We start from the raw sequence: 16,522 nt of genomic DNA on the forward strand, positions 1-16,522 counted from the left end.
TACTGTAAGGGTCTCCTAACTGGACGTCCCACAAAATACAACAGCTACAACGTATCCAAGAGAACAGAGCACATTCTTCATCTAAATTGGTTCTATACTGATTTCCAATCAATCATAGAACTGATTTTAAAGCACTAGTACTAATCTATAAATCTGGAACTGGTTTAGGCCAGAACACGTCTCAGGTCTGCCCATAGAGTGTAAACCTATTAGATCCATGGACGCAGGCCAGCGTGTAGATCCATGGACACAGGCCAGCGTGTAGATCCATGGATGCAGGCCAGCGTGTAAAACCCAGAACTGAAACCCAACAGGATGAACCAGCATTTAGATGTTATGCTACACATAGCTGGAACTGGAACCAACTCCCTGTCCAGCTTACATGTGCCTCGAATGTAACACATTTTAAATCCAGGCTTGAACAGTTTAAATCCAGTCCAGAACGGTTTTCAATCTAGGCTAGATATGTTTAAATCCAGGCCAGAACAGTTTTAAATCCAGGCACTATGTACTGGCATCATGATGTGTGTGTGTGTGTGTGTGTGTGTGTGTGTGTGTGTGTGTGTGTGTGTGTGTGTGTGTGTGTGTGTATGCGTGTGTTTGTTTATTTTGTTATTTTATACTTTTACTCTTTTAATTTTTTCCTCTCTTCATTTATTTTATTATTATTGAAAATAAATAATATGATTTCTTTTCAATTTAAATCAATCACATTTAATTTTCAGATTTTCTGTGTAAATACAAAGCTTCTAGCAGAACTCTTACTGAAGAGATGGATGTGGAAAGAGCTTTATTTAGTTCTTTTCCGTCTGTGTAAAACACTTTGAATTGGCAGTGTGTCAGCTTGTTGACACACTGCCAATAATCATAAAAGATGTGTGCTGGCACGCAGACTAACAAGCCCAAATCCTGTCCATGATAAGTAATGTAACACTTAAACAAGCCATCGCTGTGTTTTTATGTTCTCTGTTTTTCCCTTTTGATCTCTTCAAAGACTTTAGGTGTTACTTCTTTTGATGTGAGCCAGCAGTTTAGGGAATGCCTTACAATCTCTGTGCCCGAACAACCTTCGCCATGTTACTTGACTTGTATTCCTGGGCCTATAAAAATCACCCAGTCATACACCGTCACTAATGGAGAACATGCCAGTCCATGCAATACTGTGGTCAATCTACGCCGGCTTGACTCACACATCCTTCCCCTGAGAGCAAGTTTGTTGTCTGCTTCTTTCATTTTGAGGCTTTATTTTGATTGTGCGGGAAATTACATGATTTTAAAAAATTTTTTCCCCCCCTTATTTCTACACACACCTGGTTCTTCCTGTTTGATCGCACCTGATTGCGTTCTTTAATCACACCTGAATCTGCAGTTGGTCTAACGGCTGATCAGTTTTGGTAAGCGTGGGGATACTGGGCAGTGGTTAATGCCTTGGTGCTCTGTTTAGAGTTTTTGGTTTCCGAGTCGGCGCTGCATCAACACTACAAAACACAAGCTACGTCATTCCATCGTCTCCGAATGTTTCTAGTTTATCCAGGTCTGTGTTTAGAAGATGGGGTTCTGTCCTGGTGCATCTCGAGTCACCCACTCTTCAGACATCTGTGCCTGGGTTTTGTGAGAACGTTGAGTGTAAAAATTGTTACACAAATAAACTTTAAAAGAGAAAAGTGTAAACAAGCTGAAGCTAAGATCAGGCGTTCTATATTCAGCGAGACGCACAAGGTGCTATTTCCGGTTTTTCTGTTCGTTAAAGCCAGTAGGGATGGCACCAGGTCTCAGCTGGCACACACTGCTAACAGTCCGCCTGATGCAAGTTTATGTGTGTTTTTGTTTTGGCAGGAATTGCTCACAGTTTTAGAGGAGTATCCGTTTTTCGTGCGGGACCGAGGCTGGTCTTCTTGCAACCCTCAGAGAAGTGCCCAGCTGTACAGGTTACCCTGTCGCCAGCTCAGCGTGGGTGACGTATGCCTGGCGCTGACTCCGATGCCCACCTCACCTTGCCCAAGCACCGCCGGGGTCACCGCCGGCCGCGCGCAGACCGGCTCGCCGGCTCGTCCCTACGTCCGCTCCTCCGCAGGGGCGGAGCCTGGCACGAACAAATCGCAGAGGATGCCTCCGCCCCCTGCCCGGCCCCCGCCTCCTCTGCCGGCTCCGCCCCTTCCCTGTGATCCGCCGAGCGCAACTCAGGGGCGGCCGCGCCCCCGCAAGAGACGCTGGTCCGCCCCAGACCTGCGGACGGGGGAAGGGACCTGCCTGGATTTACCTCAAAGCAGGAAGCGAGTGAGACAGTAGGAGTGTCTGCACAGCTCACACCCACCAATCACAATCGCCCGCGCTCACCGTCAGGCGCAAGGGTTTCAATACAGACTGACCTTTCGTGACCTCGTGGTTACTCTGGAAGAGCCATGGAAACTGTCCTCCCCTCTTGTTGTCTATCGGGTAATGCAGGCGTTGACGGGGAGGCTGGGGGTAAATACAAAGTGCTAGTGAAGCCCAAAATGCACAGCGAAACTGTCCGTCTTTATGTGAGACAATCAGAATGACCTTTGACATCACGCAGTTCTGTCTGTTTTAGTAATGATCGTCCTATGCCTACCGACAGTGTTTTCTGCAGGGTATCTCTCTTTTAACTCAGTATTATAAAGTAAATAACATTGGATGGGGAAAAAAAACAAATATATAAATATATGAATATATCTTATTACAGGTGTTATATGAATATGCTAAAAAAAACAAAAACAAATCTAAGGTTAATGGTTCCTTTTGTAATGCAGTTTTATTTCATGCTTACAAACTAAGCTCTGGTCTTCTGCCTGGCAGGTAGAGTGAATGTATCTGCAACCTTTAGCCAAGCTTTTCAGCGTGGGGTCAGCGTGGGGTCAGCGCGGGGTCAACGCCTTCAGCGTCACACTCCAGTGTGTTCTTACAAGGGAAACGACACTAATGGTGGAAAGAAAGAGATAAACAATCCCTACTGCCCGCCAGCGCGACAGGCGGACGCAAGCGCAGACGTCCGTGGGTGTTTTTCCGTGATCGTCCATGTAGGAGAGTTTAACGGTGCTAACAACACACTGGAAGGTGACGCGCGAGGGGGCCTTTGACCTCACGACGTGCTTGTTTTGGTTTTTGTTGTTTTGTTTTTGTTTCTTTTTGTTTCTGTATGTTCAAGAGCTGGGATAATAAAACTTAGGGGAAGTATTTTGACCTCAGATACGGGTATTCATTCTTGATCAAGCACACTCTCTCACTTTAGGGGTTTTCTTTTACGGTTTGTTTTTGTTGTTGTTCTTTTTCCAGGAAAAGAATGTTATTTTTTTTTCTTTATAAATGTATAGCTATAAAATTGTATATTTTTAAAATTGTGAGACTGTATTACAGTGTTCGCTAGAAATAAAAGAAGGCTTTATAGATTTATATGGAACGAGATTTATTACATTTATGAAAACCTTAAGACAGATTAAAGAAAAGCAGTTAAACAATTTGTTGATCAATTAAATAAATAAATGAGGTTGAGGTTGTAACTTTTGCAGCAAGAAGTAATATTGGAGCATATATATGTGTGTGTGTGTGTGTGTGTGTGTGTGTGTGTGTGTGTGTGTAGAAACGATTTTATACTAGATTTTCCAGTTACATTGCTTAGGTTGCTTTGAATACTTTTTTCATTTTCTAACCAAGGTTCCTTTGAGTCATGAATGTGTCTAGTCTTTAATGTAAACAAGAGACCAACATTAAGAAAAACAAAAGTTAATAAGAGTAATGATCATTTTTGAAAGGATTAGCTCAACCACTCATGCTAATACAGTTAACTTGCAGGAAGAACTGTAGTCACCAGACGACATGATGTCATTAACGTCATGTGTGTGATGTCATTTACACGATGTCATTTTCATGTGTGTGATGTCATTTACATGATGTCATTTGTATGAAGCTAACTGATGCAAGTTCTCTTTTATTCATTGCTAGTTACATTGGCATCTTTACCTGGCATATTCCTTTAACATGATAGGCTACATTTGACTGACATTCCTACGGGTTTTTAAAAAAATAAATCACAGTTAAAGGCAAAATAAATGTTACACTTAGGCTATACACTAAAGACCCAGAGAAGCTAAAGCTGGGATTTCTTTCCAGTGAGCATCATATTGTGCTTCTGGGCAGTCAAGGTCCATATACAAAGTGTGTCCAGTGTCCTTTCCAATGTCCAATAACTCACTCATTCATTTTGTCAGACCCCGCCCCCGTTCTAAAATGGGCAGTCCTTCTGCCAGGTAAGGCTGACGGAGGTTTTGTTCCTAACACTCAGAGCCAATTCCCCGACACATGCAGTGTTCCGACAGGGGATTTGGGAAAAGGAAAATGGCCACTTTGTAATGATTTGAGTTTGTCAGATGCGGAAACGCTAGTGTCCTATTGCCCAAACCCCTCCCATCTATAAAAATGTCAAAGAGTAGGACTTCTGTGTGGAACTAGAATTGATCAGTGTTGACTAACATTGCCTATTCTTTCATTCAAGTAATTTTTTTTACGAAAATTGCTTTAGCACTTAAAAATGAATCTCAATATAGGAAATGGGAACAATAATTGCTGGTAAAAATTCTTCCTTAAAACCTTACAGACAGGTTATATCAATAAGCGCTATAAAGTGCCAAAGCAATCTTTGTTTAAAAAATCACCTGAACGGAAATGTGACCACAGGGAACAAACCGAGACAACGTCGTTAGCTAGGTCAGCTGGTCAGATAACATTAATGCTAGCCAATGGTGCTTGGATTGATTTAGTTAGCCTTGGTGTTCGTACAAATGACGCGTGCTCTGAGCCATGGCTCTCAGATGTGTACGTGCATGGCATCAAACACGGATGCAGACAATAGAATCCTGGTGACTTAAAGGAGCAATAAGTCATTACCACCAAAACGCAGCAAACAGTATTTATGACGGTGATTCTCTTCCGGAAAGTGCAGCTCACAAGAGATGAAGAATCAAATTGCTTTGTAGTCCTCAAATGAACCTCAAATGTTTACGCTGCGTAGCATGGGTCCCCTGCATGAGACAGCCATGTTTAAAATATCCAGGCCACTAGGTGCCAGTATAGATTCCATGGATTTGGTTGTTGTTAACTGCCCAGTAAATAATGTGGCTTTGGATATTGTGAAATGTTCCAGCAAAAGTCTCCGTGTAGAACATCTCAATGCCACGTTCTAGACTGTCTCTCCCATGTTCTTGACTAGAATTGTAGCATACTGCATAACCCTCGCGTGTTTATATGCACAGCATTTAACAGACGCTCTCATCCAGAGTGACATATATTACAGTACAGATACTTCCTGGGTCTTGAACCAGATCTCATTTCTAGCTGCTCTGCTAGAAATGTAGTTTCATAATTCATTTTAAAATTGTGTTGATTCTGTAAGTGAATAGGAAACAAAACGTGTGTGTGTGTGGGGGGGGGGGGTATAATTCCGCCCTGCGGTTTTCCTTTCATTGCTGGAAGCCGGAGTGTTGCTTAAGCCTGTGGTGTGGATACACGTGTCCGCTGTGCCTCCGCTTGTCTTCTGGCCACAACAGTGAGGATGGCTGGAGCTGGTCTTCTCTCTGCTGGCTGCTGCCATATGCCTGAACATTACTTATCTTCACCTTTAACCAGCTTGAGCTGCACCAGGAGCTCGTGGGCGAATAGGGGCACCACCTGCATTCAGGAAGAGAGGGAGGGAGGGAGAGAGAGAAGAAAAAGAAGGAGAATTCTTTAATACTCTCCCGTGACGCTACCCAAGCTTTGGCAATATAAATGTGCTATTATTTGTCAAGCCAGTAAAGCACCTTAGATCGAAGTGAGGTAACAGGCACAGTCCATCAGTTCTGCTTATAACACTACAGCTATGCTGTGGCTCCCTCTGCTGGCTGCACGCAGCATGGTAGGGCTTTTTAAAAGGCCAAAGAGATGCAACACCCAGGTAGGACAAAACCTTTAATTAAGGAGAACCTTTATAGCCAATCAGGGCCATTACAGTCAATTCAGAACCTTTATAGCCTATCAGAGCCATTACAGTCAATTCAGAACCTTTATAGCCAATCAGAACCACTGCCTTCAATTCAAAACCTTTATAGACTACCAGAGCCATTATATTTAAAAATTACATAATAAGTGTTTGCTGTGTTTGATGTCACAAACGAAACAGTCGATGCAACATAATTTACAATTGATTAATTGTATGTGTTGCGTCTATTATTATTAGTTACATTTTTGTACAGCACCTTTCTCAGACTCGAGGACACTTTACAGAAAGTAATCAGCTCACTGATGAGAAGCAGTAGCCAATTTGCATACAGCGTACTCTCGATCAGAAACCACAGCCCCCTGGGGGACTGCACCAGTGTAGGGGAAGGGGAGCCGGTTCAGACCAGGACACAGCACCAACCGCCACTGGATACACACACAGCACCAACCACCACTGGATACACACACAGCACCAACCGCCACTGGATACACCCATAGCACCAACCGCCACTGGATAGACCCACAGCACCGACCGCCACTGGATACACCCACAGCACCGACCGCCACTGGATACACCCACAGCACCGACCGCCACTGGATACACACACAGCACCGACCGCCACTGGATACACACACAGCACCGACCGCCACTGGATACACACACAGCACCGACCGCCACTGGATACACACACAGCACCGACCGCCACTGGATACACACACAGCACCAGGGGGCCCAACAGTGGCACCAACCACCACTGGATACACACACAACACCAACCACCACTGGATACACACACAGCACCAACCACCACTGGATACACATACAGCACCAGGGGGCCCAACAGTGGCACCAACCACCACTGGATACACACACAACACCAGCCACCACTGGATACACACACAGCACCAACCGCCACTGGATACACCCACAGCACCGACCGCCACTGGATACACCCACAGCACCGACCGCCACTGGATACACCCACAGCACCAACCGCCACTGGATACACACACAGCACCAACCGCCACTGGATACACACACAGCACCGACCACCACTGGATACACACACAGCACCGACCACCACTGGATACACACACAGCACCGACCGCCACTGGATACACACACAGCACCAACCGCCACTGGACACACACACACACACAGCACCAACCACCACTGGATACACACACAGCACCAGGGGGCCCAACAGTGGCACCAACCACCACTGGATACACACACAACACCAGCCACCACTGGATACACACACAGCACCAACCGCCACTGGATACACACACAGCACCGACCGCCACTGGATACACACACAGCACCGACCGCCACTGGATACACACACAGCACCGACCGCCACTGGATACACCCACAGCACCGACCGCCACTGGATACACCCACAGCACCGACCGCCACTGGATACACCCACAGCACCGACCGCCACTGGATACACCCACAGCACCAACCGCCACTGGATACACACACAGCACCGACCACCACTGGATACACACACAGCACCGACCACCACTGGATACACACACAGCACCGACCGCCACTGGATACACACACAGCACCAACCGCCACTGGACACACACACACACACAGCACCAACCACCACTGGATACACACACAGCACCAGGGGGCCCAACAGTGGCACCAACCACCACTGGATACACACACAACACCAGCCACCACTGGATACACACACAGCACCAACCACCACTGGATACACACACAGCACCAACCACCACTGGACACACACACACACAGCACCAACCATGACTGGACACACACACACACATACACACACACATACACCAACCATCACTGGACATATATGCACACAGGTCACATTCATACAGGAGAGTTTAGAATATCCAGTCAACATAACCTCCATGTTTTTGGACTTGTGGAGGAAACACACAGACAGAACATGGAAACTCCACGCAGGTACTGACTAGAACCCGAGACTCTAGAGCTGAGAGGCGAACACACCAACCACCAACCTGTACTGAGAAAGGCAATACATAACTACGCAAGCTACTATACTGTGTTTCAGTTACTTGACTTGTAATCAGAAGGTTGCTGGTTCAAGTCCCCCCACCTAACAGGTTGCCACTGTTGGGCCCCTGAGCAAGACCCTGAACCCTCAATTGTAAATTGTCTTGCATAAAATGGTCCGGTGAATGTTCTTTCATTTATATTCCTTTTATCACTCAACTTTGCCTTGGCAATGAATGATTTTCATGATAACTCCATTTGACTGAATTGTTCCACCACACAGAAAAGGATTTCAAAAAGACATTTCAAATTCCTGAAATGAACTGTCCTACAGTAAAGTATGTATTGTGGAGAGAGCAGTTGGGTACACCGAGGTCATGGGCTGATGTGGTAAATGTAGTAAATGTAATGTTTGTGTTTCTGTCCTAGTACACCTGAATTGTGAAAGGCTTTGGTAGTTAGCCGATGAGTTCAAGCAAATGTTACAGGATCATTTCAGGGTTAAACCTCAAAAATATATATTTTTGAGTAGAGTGGTGTAGAATGGCATGAGTACACTTGCTTTTAAACTTACAGATGTGGTCAAAATACTTAGCTTCCATAGAATTCAACAGGGTATAATTTCAAGACATAATTTTTGCACTGTGTGTAACTCTAAGACTAAGAGTTTGAGAAAATCACCCCCAAACCATTTTAAAGTCCTTTATGTGAATGAAATATAAACTTACCCCAGCACTTCTCCCTCAAGGGGTTTAAGAATAGACCATGTCATCAGCCAAACACGCTAACCCACTCCTTCGGCCACACACGTTTCTTAAACAGATACCTGTGCTGTGATCAGTTTCTTGCTCTTTGGTTGTGTGGCATCAGGAAACTCCTCTCCGAAGCACAGGTCAATCTCGTAGCGTGGCCTTGGTCCTCCACCCTGTAGGTAGCGATGTAACTCTGCAGAAAGGACATAGATCATATAGGTCACATTAGTGAGCTAGCGTGGGAGACGACAGGACTCGTCTCTCATGCTTCTTCACTTAAGGATTGCTGACTGCGCCTGTTAAAAGAACAGATGGCCATGCCCAGTGCTACACAGATAGCACTGATTATACGCTACTACATTACACAAGTGACCTAACATAAGACTACCTTATGCAAGTAACGTAACATAGTACTCCTTCTCACACGGAACCTAATTAATAACAAGTGATTAGAAAATGGAATTAGGCATGAGTTCTCTGTGTATGGCTGGTGCCCTACCACATTCCCCCTAGCCCCTCCCAGTGTCCCCTAGCCCCTCCCCCCATGGGCCTTAGCTCCTCCCCCTCACCTTGCAGAAAGATGTGTATGTCCAGGAGCTTGCAGGTGCGCTCTCTCTCCAGCTTGTTGGGCTTGTTGCTGTACTGTGCCAGAGGGCCATACCAGTACACCCTGCCCTGGCAGAAGCGTTTGATGAACACACCGTCGGGGGCCACCCACACCAGCACACCTTTCTCCAGGTGGGGCAGCAGGCAGCTCATAGCCTGGCCGATGCCCAGGGGCAGGGGCGTGACGTCCACCCGGGGGAAGAAGAGCTTGTGCGCCGCGCAGGGGCCGTAGATCCGCTCACTCCCCACCGGGGCCGAGCCCTGCAAGATGAAACAGCCCTCGGGAGAACTGCTGATCACCTTCTGCACTAGGAGACCATGGTAGAGCAAACACACCTGCAGTCTAAAATCTATACACACACACAAACACACACACACACACGCACACACATTGAGAAGAAAATCACAAATAATTACAACAAAATGACATTCCTTCCATGATCAAATCTGAGGATAGAAGCAAAACTACTCTCTTTCTGAGATTAAATGTCTAGCACTCTTACCATTTACCAGACTGCATCCATAAGAGTACAGATCTCAGATCAAAGGAAATGCTTTGAAAATGTGGGACATTTACAGCAGGACTGTTACACTGCAGTGATTTGTAAACACTGAGCTGGGACATCTCCTTTGTGGACATTCATACAGTTGTGGTCAATATTACCTCCTCTCTTCACTCTTTTATACGTCAAGGTCAATATCTTCAGAAATAAATGGATACGTACCAACCTGGAATCATTTCAATATTTTAATAGTATTCAAAAGCTTTCAACAAAAATGATGACCTTTCATCATGCACATTTAAAGGCAGAAACATCATCCATGACATAGACAGGAAACTCTTCCCTGATGCTTGCTTGTATAATCTTTGGGGACAGTTACAGACCCCAAAGTCTTGCACCTGTGAGCCGGTAGTTCCTCCTGAGGTTCCAAGAACTGCTGTGGTTCTTTCAAGTTCTTCAGTGTTTGTAGGGTTTCAGTTCTCATTATTTCAGCTCTCTCCAAAGACTCTCAGCCGAATTCAGGATGGTTTCAAACACAGTGTTTTCTTCTCAACCTTGTGGACTTCTGATGTGCCCTTTCCTGCTATAGGACCTTTTCTGAACACCTTTTTTTTGTTGTTGCACCTGTACATAATCTAGTATACTATAGTCTAGTATAGTATAGTGCAGTACTAGCATAGCACTGTATATTATAGCATAGTACAGCACAGCAAAATAGCAGCATAGTACAATATAATACAGTGCTATATACAGCACCATATAGCACCGCAATTATAGCACAGCCTTCGTGTAGTATGGTATAATACAGTACTATATAGCACCATAGCGTACGGCGATTATAGCACCACGTTAGTATAGTACAGTGCTGTATTAGCATAGTATAATAAAGTACAGTGCAGTACCGTATAGTACACAACACAGTATTAGTATAGTACGGTATGGTAAAGTATTAGTGTAGTGTAGTACAGTATTAGTATAGTATATTGCAGCATTAGCATAGTACAATATGTTTAAGTATTAGTATAGCATTGTACAGTGCAGTATAGTGTAGCATAGTACAGTATGTTAACATATTAGCGTAGTATATAGCACCATATAGTACAGCAGTTATAGCACAGCACTAGCATAGTATAGTGCAGTATTAGTGTAGCACAGTATGGTACAGTATAGTAAAGTCTTAGTGCAGTGTAGCACAGTGTAGTATAGTACAGTATTGCTATAGTTCAGTTTGTTAAAGTAATAGCATAGTATAGTACAATACTAGCATAGTATAGTATAGTATGGTAAAGTGTTAGCACAGTATAGTATAATACAGTACAATAGCACAGCATTAGTATAGTGTAGTATTAGTATATTATATAGTACAGTGTAGTGCAGTATAGCACAATATTAGTATGCTAAAGTATTTGTATAGTTTTGTATAGTGTTGTATAGTACAGTGTAGTGTAGCATAGTACAGTATTAGTAAAGTGCAATATGTTAAAGTATCAGTATGGTGTAGCATAGTACAGCGCAGTGAATAGTACAGTATCAGTGTAGTGCAGTATTAGTATAGTACAGCATTAGTATAGTATGGTATGTTAACATATTAGTATGGTGTAGTATAGTACAGTGTAGTGTAGAATAGTTCAGTATTTGTATAGTGCAGTATTAGTATAGTACAGCATTAGTACAGTATAATGTTAAAGTATTAGTGTAGTATAGTACAGTGCAGTGTGGAATAGTGCAGTATTAGTATAGCACAGTATCAGTATAGTACAGTATGCTAAAGTATTAGTGTAGTGTAGTATAGTACAGTATAAGGCTACTCTCTCTTTTAAGAAATAGTTTTGACATGCTGGATCTGTGGAGGTTGGACAGCGCTTGTATATTAATAGTTAATTTCACTCAGGACACAATTACTGATGAAGGATTAAAGGCAGAAATATTTGTGTCTTGTTTAATTATGTCCTAACTTGAGTAAACTATTAATATAACAGTAGCGTCTGACCACTACTACTTGTCATCTGTCTGTTGGCCATTTCCCCAGAAGGATTGTGGTTCGTCTGTGTACATTGTTTTATCTGCGGGTCCCTCTCATCTTTCTTCCCTGTGGGTGTGTGGCGTCAGGGGAGCACCACTCCAGATGTCTCCCCACCAGCCAGAGGTTCTCTGGACGTTGTATGCGGCTCCTTCTCGTTTCAAACCGACTGTCGCAGGGTTCGGTCTTCAACGTTCTTCTGTCCACCATGACCTGGAAGGCTCTTGACTTTGTGATGAGCAGTAAACTTCTAGATAACTTTTCACACCGTTGAAGAAGAGATACCAGGGTTTTTGGAGACTGAACTGTGATTCATCAGAAATCAGACTTACATCAAATCAAAGTGATTTCTAATGAATCACAGGTTAGTCTGATTTTGTTCTTTCAAACTGAATAAAGGATAACAAAAATCATATCTTGATAATATTTTTCTTAGTTAGTTTTGTCTTTTTTGATAACATGTTTATATAGATTCATTTCCATTTAGCCAACACGTTTATCCAAAGCAACTTACAAATCTGACAGAACACAACTTGAGTAATTGAGGGTTAAGGGTCTTGCTCAGGGGCCCAACAGTGGCAGCCTGGCAGTGGTGGGACTTGAACCAGCAACCTTCTGAGTATAAGTCAAGTACCTGAAGCACTGAGCTAGCACAGCCTGTTAAAGTTTTGTTTTTTGTTTGTTTGTTTTTAATGACACACTACACATTTCAGGAGATATTTCACTTCTTACTTTAAACTCGGTGTCTGATAATGTTGGCCACAGATATATACCTTATTTCACATCAACCACCATAAAGTTGGCCATAAGAATAGGCTTCTCGTGATGAGTTCATTTGTTAGCCTAGCCTTGCAGTGGCCTGCTCACCTGAGATCTGGCCCAGATTGGGGAGCAGAGAGACAGAGACTGGACTAGGGCTCTCGTAAGCAGGAGCACTGTAGCTGGCATGGACAACCAACCTCCTGTCCACTGGTCTCTCTGCAGAAAACAAACATACACACACGCAGAGTGTGAGAGAGAGAGAGAGACACACACAGACACACACACAAATGCAGAGAGAGAGAGAGAGAGAGAGAGAGACACACACAGAGACACACACACACACACAGACACACACACATACAGAGTGAGGCACACACACACAGACACAAAGAGAGAGAGAGAGAGACACACACACACACACACACACACACCAGACTTGTATTACTATACGTGAGGAAAGTTAGGCTTTGCTCTAGTCTCTAGTCGCTCTGTTAACACATGATGTATAATTCCACTCTGCACTATATACTTGTATATGCCTTAGATATAATCTGACTTCTATTAAAGTGTGGGAATTTGCTTAAATTAGCATACATTAGCATAGTCAATCAGACGAAAATTTTCAGGTGCTTCTAGGGCTCCTTAGGAGAAGATGAAACAACAGTGAAAAACATTCCTCATGTGATGGTGAGAAAATATGGGCACTGACCATTTGAGTGCTTGCAGTTTGATTCACCGTATACACCATCCTACAATGAGATCAAGAGAAAGTCAGAACTAGTTTCCTAGGAGCGTGGCTGCACAAATCATTACTTACACACTCTACAACAATTTGACACGCAATTTAGATAGAAGCACATGTCACTTCCCAAAAGCACACAGACACATCTTATTAATACACACTTAAGTTTGGTAGTGCTGTCTACATTTGTCCACTAGATGTCAGAAAAGCCTCATTTCCGGTTCTGTTTCAATGGGGATTTCCAGTGCTTCAGCCCTTTTGTAGAACCTGCAAGGTAGTATTTTTTGACTCTGTATTACCTGCGTGAGGACATTCTGTGGATCTTTCAGAAGTCTGCCCACCTGACTAACATGTGTCTTCAGTGAACCCACCAGGGTTTCTGAGAAAGAGCACAGAATAAGTGTGTTTCTGGTCCAACTCTCTAAACGTGTTATGGAAAACTGAAGAGAGAAAGAAGGATGGGCAGAGAGAGAGAGAGAGAGAGAGAGAGAGAGAGAGAGAGAGAGAGAGAGTTTGAGGTCTGCGGTCCTACCTGTAGGCCTCTCTGTGTCCTCCACGATGTGGTAGACTTTATAGGGCTCTGAGATGTCCAACTGACTGCGCTCTGGGACCTCCTGGAAGTCTGTGCTCTTATTGAGGGCACAGCGGAGACGTGTCTTCCATGCAGAAGGGTCCGCCTTATCCCTGCCTTCGCGAAACTTCCCTTTATACACAGCCCAGGCCTGGCGTGTGTGGAGAGAGAGAGAGAGAGAACAGACAAAAAGACAGAGACTTTGCATTTTAATTACAATTAAGATGTCTGAGAGTCCATTCCACTCAGTACGCTTCACAGGCACGAATCGGTCATAGAAAATGACTACATATGAAATTTAGCCACAGGAGATGTTGGTGAATGCGGCCTTGCCGAACGCTGTCTCACCTTGAACAGCGCGGCGTCCTCACTCTGCCTGTAGTCCTGCTTCGCGGCGTGTTTCCACGGGATTTTAAACGTCGTCCTCTCGCGGTTCTCCCAGCTAAGACCCGCGTACTTTCCGCTGTCAATCTGAGCAATTAACCACTCCCTCAGACGCATGTTTCTCCCGCTCTCGTCCATCGTTAAATGCAAGTCTTAAGAAGCCTGAAACGGGACGATTAATAAGGTGAAGTAGTTGAAACAAGTTGCCACATGATCCAACTACAGTTAGGTATTAGTTACACGCAAATGTTTTTTTTTAACTTCGTATATTTAAAACCTGACTTCTATCAAACTATAAACTATTAATAAAGTTAGTCATCACGAAATTCCTTTAAAACTCCCTTTTCCTTTGCAATGTGAGAATGCTCACATGTGTGGTGTAAAGTCTCTAATTATCTACTGCGCTCTCATAGCAAAAGTGAAAGTACGAAGTTAAATCCTTTCGGTTTCCTGCGTGAAAAAAAAAAAGAAAAAAAAAAGCATTTGACATTTATGCCGAAGAGACCCGCCTTTAGTCCACCAGCTTATAGACCAAACAAAGCAAGACCAAATATCGGATTCGTGCGCAAATTCATCAGCTGGGCCTCTTTTCCATTAGAAGAACGTTTTGCGTTCACATGAAAAACACCACATACGTGTTTAAATTAAAATATCAGGGAATAACAGATTTAAGTTTATTTCACGCATAATAGTCTACCAGTAGACTAATATAAAGTAAGATGGATACCCCCGTACCGAGAATAACAGACATATGCTGCCACACAGGGTGCATTTCTCATAGTGGTGCTACCCACGAGCGGCCACTTCTGCTTCGCGTTTCTGTTTGCGTTTCCAGCGCTGCGGCAACTCAGCTTTAGTCATCCGAGAGGTTCACATGTCCCGGCCAAAAGCAGAAACGAAACCCAAGCTGCTGGACGACTGCAGGACAGAAGTGAAGAACGTTTCTCATCAGAGCGAGTGGCAGGTGCAGACAGAGTTCAATGTTGGGCCGTTTTTATTTACTTCTCACAGAAAGTCTGATCATCTGAAATCCGTTTTGGTTTCTGGAAATTTCGTGTGTGTTCGGGTGAACTCACCTGTACAGCCACATGGTCCTCAGGAGGCTGGGGGATCTGATACGGAGATGAAGCCAGAACAAGGACCAAAGACGTTAAACACCAGGACACACAAAGAGAAAAGACGTTAAACTTCAGGACACACAAGGACGGAAGACTTTATTAAACGTGCTAAACATCAGACTGCTTCCAGCAGCAGAGACGCTCCCGAGCGTCAGAGGCGAAACAGCATGGGGCGCTGTTGCACTGAAGTTTAGCTTACAGCAATACGTGTGTGTGTTAAAAGTGTTGATGAAAATCCAAGTACTGTTTAAAGTGTGTGTGTGTGTGTATATATATATATATATATATATATATATATATATATATATATATATATATATATATATATATATATTGTCCACAGACTAACAAGTGGACCTCATCATTTTTATGCTTAATTTGAATCTGCTTTTAGAATTTTTCTATCATACATGGTTCTTAAGTGACAGAGCAATTAAAGTGTATAATAATTATATTGATATAGTAAATTATTCTAGAATAAGAGCATTACTACACTTAAAACAACAATCAAACTTGTACGTGTATGAGTTTTGTTTATGTTTGGTCTCAGGAAAATCCCTCTTCATTGTCTAGCAGTAGTCTGCCAACATAGAGGGCTGCCATCTTACTAGAACAAAAAACTGAGTGATAGAGAAATGCTAAAATCATATTTGGATTCAGCTTGCAAAAACACAAGAGAAAGTATTTGTTTTTCACGGGGCAAAATCTTTGTTAACCCATGTAACCACAGAGCTGCCCAGTTGTAGCCTAGGGAGCACATGCGCATTTTTGTGTCAGTACTGAAAAGTCCTTTTGTGTCAGTACTGAGTTGTTCAGGTCTGTAGTTCCAGTGCAGGTTTAGCCCACAACACCTCCTGAATTTGCCAAGACAAATACACAGAACGATGAGTTCAATTAGAGAGCTGTCCTGGACTGTCGCCGGCACCCATTATAAATGAGGCAAATTATACATACGCCAACCTTCCTAAATGAATGAATGAATGAATGAGTTAATTAAGACGATAGACCTAGAATGGCTTGATAGGGCAGAGCAGGAACAAACACTCACTTTTCTTCTTCACGTTCACA

General features: G+C 43.6%; 2 protein-coding genes across 13 annotated transcripts in view; one reads left to right on the forward strand and one right to left on the reverse strand.

The window, feature by feature from the left end:
* zmp:0000000926 (ataxin-1-like) overlaps window positions 1–3,407 on the forward strand; it is a 25,038-nt gene extending 21,631 nt beyond the window's left edge. For all 11 annotated transcript variants that reach the window (XM_035522351.1, XM_035522349.1, XM_035522354.1 and 8 more), the window contains one exon: window positions 1,837–3,407. In XM_035522351.1, coding sequence (XP_035378244.1) covers window positions 1,837–2,289 — 453 coding nt within the window. In that variant the 3' untranslated portion in view covers window positions 2,290–3,407. The remainder of the gene's footprint in view (window positions 1–1,836) is intronic.
* A 98-nt stretch (window positions 3,408–3,505) lies between these two features.
* Window positions 3,506–15,713, reverse strand: irf10 (interferon regulatory factor 10). 2 transcript variants are annotated; one of them, XM_026995846.2, is made up of 10 exons: window positions 15,413–15,713; window positions 15,072–15,254; window positions 14,301–14,498; window positions 13,914–14,103; window positions 13,681–13,760; window positions 13,349–13,388; window positions 12,745–12,855; window positions 9,318–9,704; window positions 8,823–8,941; window positions 3,506–5,682 (listed from the first exon to the last, which is right to left on the reverse strand). In XM_026995846.2, exons 3-10 carry the CDS (start codon window positions 14,472–14,474, stop codon window positions 5,617–5,619), a joined length of 1,167 nt encoding a protein of 388 aa, XP_026851647.2. In that variant the 5' UTR covers window positions 14,475–14,498; window positions 15,072–15,254; window positions 15,413–15,713; the 3' UTR covers window positions 3,506–5,616. The 2 variants fall into 2 exon arrangements, with proteins under 2 accessions (XP_026851647.2, XP_026851648.2); XM_026995847.2 differs by lacking the exons at window positions 15,072–15,254; window positions 15,413–15,713 and having other exon boundaries at window positions 13,723–13,760; window positions 14,301–14,735.
* Window positions 15,714–16,522: the final 809 nt, after the last annotated feature.

Source organism: Electrophorus electricus, chromosome 24 (assembly GCF_013358815.1).
Source record: "Electrophorus electricus isolate fEleEle1 chromosome 24, fEleEle1.pri, whole genome shotgun sequence".
Lineage (NCBI taxonomy): Eukaryota > Metazoa > Chordata > Actinopteri > Gymnotiformes > Gymnotidae > Electrophorus > Electrophorus electricus.